Source organism: Limulus polyphemus, unplaced genomic scaffold (assembly GCF_000517525.1).
Source record: "Limulus polyphemus unplaced genomic scaffold, Limulus_polyphemus-2.1.2 Scaffold647, whole genome shotgun sequence".
Classification (NCBI taxonomy): domain Eukaryota; kingdom Metazoa; phylum Arthropoda; class Merostomata; order Xiphosura; family Limulidae; genus Limulus; species Limulus polyphemus.
Window position 1 is genome coordinate 144,100 of NW_013666257.1, and position 3,627 is coordinate 147,726.

A 3,627-nucleotide genomic window follows, 5' to 3' on the forward strand; every position below is an offset into this window, starting at 1 on the left:
TGTAAACATTTCAAGACAATAAACTATCGCAGGCCTGTGTTACCGTTATAAAGTTGCTAAGAATATTGATTGAAGTGTGTACATGTACATCATGCATACTGAACAAAAAAGGTAATATAATTTTGTTTTCTGCTAGATATACTGAAGAAATACTTAACAGGATATGTATGTGGTAAATTTCCCAGTTACAATATTTTATTGTAAAATTATCAAAACATTTAATTTTTAATTTGTAAATGAAACTTTCAGATTGACATACTTATAATGTTTTATTTGAATATATTAAGTGTAAAAGTTTGTGCAGCATATTGTTTTTATTATCTTAGGCTGTTAAGAGAAAACCAGGTGATAAATGGATGATCCGTGGTCCAGTGGAGTATATTCCACCAGTAGAAGTTGAAGTTGTCACCAAACGATACACTATTCCATTAGACGAAAATGAGGGAATATATGTCAGAGACATCAAAACTGGAAGGGTAAAGTTATTAGTATTACTTCAGAAAACTGTGGACATGTTTTGTTCCCCATGTTTATTTAATTAACTTTTAAACCAAATATCACTAATCTGAATTGTAAAGCTAACAAGATTATATTTAAAGATATTTCCTGTTCTTTTGATGTAGTCTTGTATAAACTTAACGGCTGTAATAGTTGTCCGAAAGTTTTTGTGCTCAATATTTCTTCTTCTTTTTTTTTTTAAAGAAATGGTACTTATGCATTTTTTTTCAACTTTCATGCAGAGTCACTTGGACTCATCTTGGGGAAGTGTGTAACACTTGGAACTATTTCTTATATTCTGCTTCAATTCAGTAACCTATTCAACACATCAAAGCTTGCTAATTAGTCAGTTGGCCACAGCATAGTTTTGAATATGTCTGTTACTATTTATAAAATCATCATATATCTCCTACTTTTAACAGACTCTCTAGTGGCTCAGTAAAATGTTAGAGGGTTTATAAAATTGAAAATTTAGCCTGGCATGGCTTGTTGGTTAGGGTGCTCGACTTGCAATCTGCAGGTTGTGGGTTGAAATTTCCATCACCAAACATGCTCGCCTTTTCAGCTGTGGGGGCATTATAATGTAATGGTCAATCCCACTATTTATTGGTAAAAGAGTAGACTAAGAGTTGGTGGTGGATGGTGTTTACTAGCTGCCTTCTCTCTAGTCTTTTAGTGCTGAATTAGGGACAGCTAGTGCAGATATCCCTTGAGTAGCTTTGTGCAAAATTCAAAACAAACCAAACTGCTGAAAATTAGGTTTTGATGCCTTCAAGTATAAAGGAAATTGGATGACACAAGTAGGAAATATTTTATTTTAAACAAAGTAGAGTACAGAATGTTTGGTGAAATAGAAAGTAACAAAACTAAACTTTTCTTTATAAAAGGATATATCAAAAATCAAAATTTGTTTAGCAAACAAAGCAGAAATGTAGATTTAATTTTCTAGTCAAAATTAAAAACAAAGCAGCATATATCAGCAGAGGTATTGATTGCTGTAACTTATTGATTTCTGTCAATACTGAAAACTATGAAAGAGCTAATGGCATGAATTCTGTTAAGCCTTCATGTCTTTTATTTCCTTCCACAGGTGAGATTAGTATGTGGAGAGGCCTATATGTTAAACCAGGATGAAGAGTTATGGAACAAAGAACTACCTACTGTAGTAGAAGAACTCCTAAGTGGATATCGTGATCCATTAGCCGACAGAGGTGATTGGAACAAACAAGCAAGTGCTGCAGCTATAACCAGAAGTGCTACTGAAGCTCGTGACAAAACCAAAGTTGTCACATTAAGAGTGCCCCACAATGCTGCAGTTCAAGTGTATGATTATAAAGAAAAGAAGGCCAGGTGAGAATGTTTGAATGAAGATACTATGTTAAAAAAACAAAAAAAAACACATACCATTGGAAACTTCTTAGTACAAGCAAGCTGAACATTTTTAGATATCGGTTACTAGAATGTTTATTTGCAAACACTAAACAACTTTCGATATGTGGGTCTCAAGTTTGACTCTCATCACCGAAGGTGCTTGCTCTCTAAACCATGGGGCATTATAATGTGATGATCCATCCAATTATTCATTGGTAAAGAGTAGCCCAAGAACTGGCAATGAGAGGTGTTGAATAGCTACCTTCCCTCTAGTCTTTCACTTCAAACTTAGGGATGGCTAATGTAGATAGCCCTCGAGTAGCTTTGTGCGATATTTAATTTATTTGCAGACATTATTCAATATTTTTTATATTATATTCAACATAAACATAGTAACTCTTATTTTTGCATGTGGATAGTGAGCAATAAACAATTTTCTCTTTATCAGGCCACTTGAATAGGCAAACTGTAGTCACACAATTAATAATACTTGTAATTATTAATACCATATGCACTGTATTAAAGTTACTAACACAGTCAGTCTTATGATACTAGTAGCAGACATAAAGGAAATAGGATGACACAAGTAGGAAATATTTTATTTTAAACAAAGTAGAGCACAGAATGTTTGGTGAAATAGAAAGTAACAAAACTAAACTTTTCTTTATATTCTTTAGAATATTTGTGTTTAATGCAGTTTACATTGTTACATTTTTCAAAGAAAACTAAATCTATGACAATACTCGAAGCTAATAACTCGTGGTTCTGTTCCCTAAGTAAAGTATATTGTGTTATTTCTTTATTGTTATTTTATTAATAGTTTTGGTTAAAATGTTTAGTATATCTACTTTTATTACTTTTTAGGATTTTTTCTGTTGTTATACTTTTATTGTAGAGATATTTTTTTGTTTTCTTAAATTAATATATGTATTTAAGTCTAACCTAAATCTCCTAAGCTGGCTGAACCTTGTGAAATGTTATTGGGATTATGGCCAGAAGTACTTTTAACAGTGAAGATATCCAATTGATGAAACAATGAATTCTGATTTTCATAAGTAAAAACATAAAAAAAGTTTATTTAATTAGCTATACTTCTTATCTGGTTGATTTTTTTGCTCTATGCAAGGCTGTTTTTGAAGGTCAATGTGGATTATTTATTCTCCTTTCGCTGTAAGCTACTAAGTGCAGAAATGTAGGAATGACACTTTAAACTGATCTTATTAATTAACATGGCCATGCTTGACAAAACTTTCCAAAAAGTAAATTAAAATAATCCAATCACAATGCTTTATTTGCTGCTCATTTGTTGTTGTTTTCCATTTATATTATGTTTATGGATATTTGAGTCGTGTGTGGCAGTTTAAAGAAGTGCAAATGAAATTGCAGTATACAAAAATAAAACTATCTTGAGCCAGGGATAAATACGGTTATATTTGGAAAACACAGTATGAGTCACTAAAGGAATTAAAAAAGTAAATGAAAGTTAATGTTGCTTCTATATTGTGAACTGTTTCACAATGTAATATAATTTACTAAAATAATGTTATCTCTTAAAACCTACTAGTTTGTAGTTTCAGACATGATAGCTTTGAAATTTTACAGATTGTCAAATTTAAAAAAATAATATTATATATGTATATGGGTTTTGTTGTTGTTTTTTTGCCAGTTGTAGAAATAAATGGCTTTTACTTATATTTCTTAATAGTATAAATATATACTATGTTGTTGTTGGGCTCAGGATTCTTCTATAGTAGATGT

The 3,627-nt window shown here is 31.2% G+C and overlaps 1 protein-coding gene across 3 annotated transcripts in view; it reads left to right on the top strand.

The window, feature by feature from the left end:
* The window catches only part of LOC106459681 (major vault protein-like), a 30,606-nt gene that overhangs the window by 15,366 nt on the left and 11,613 nt on the right, over positions 1 to 3,627 (top strand). For all 3 annotated transcript variants that reach the window (XM_022386215.1, XM_022386214.1, XM_013919324.2), the window contains 2 exons: positions 327 to 476; positions 1,589 to 1,848. In XM_022386215.1, the coding sequence (XP_022241923.1) occupies positions 327 to 476; positions 1,589 to 1,848 (410 nt within the window). The remainder of the gene's footprint in view (positions 1 to 326; positions 477 to 1,588; positions 1,849 to 3,627) is intronic.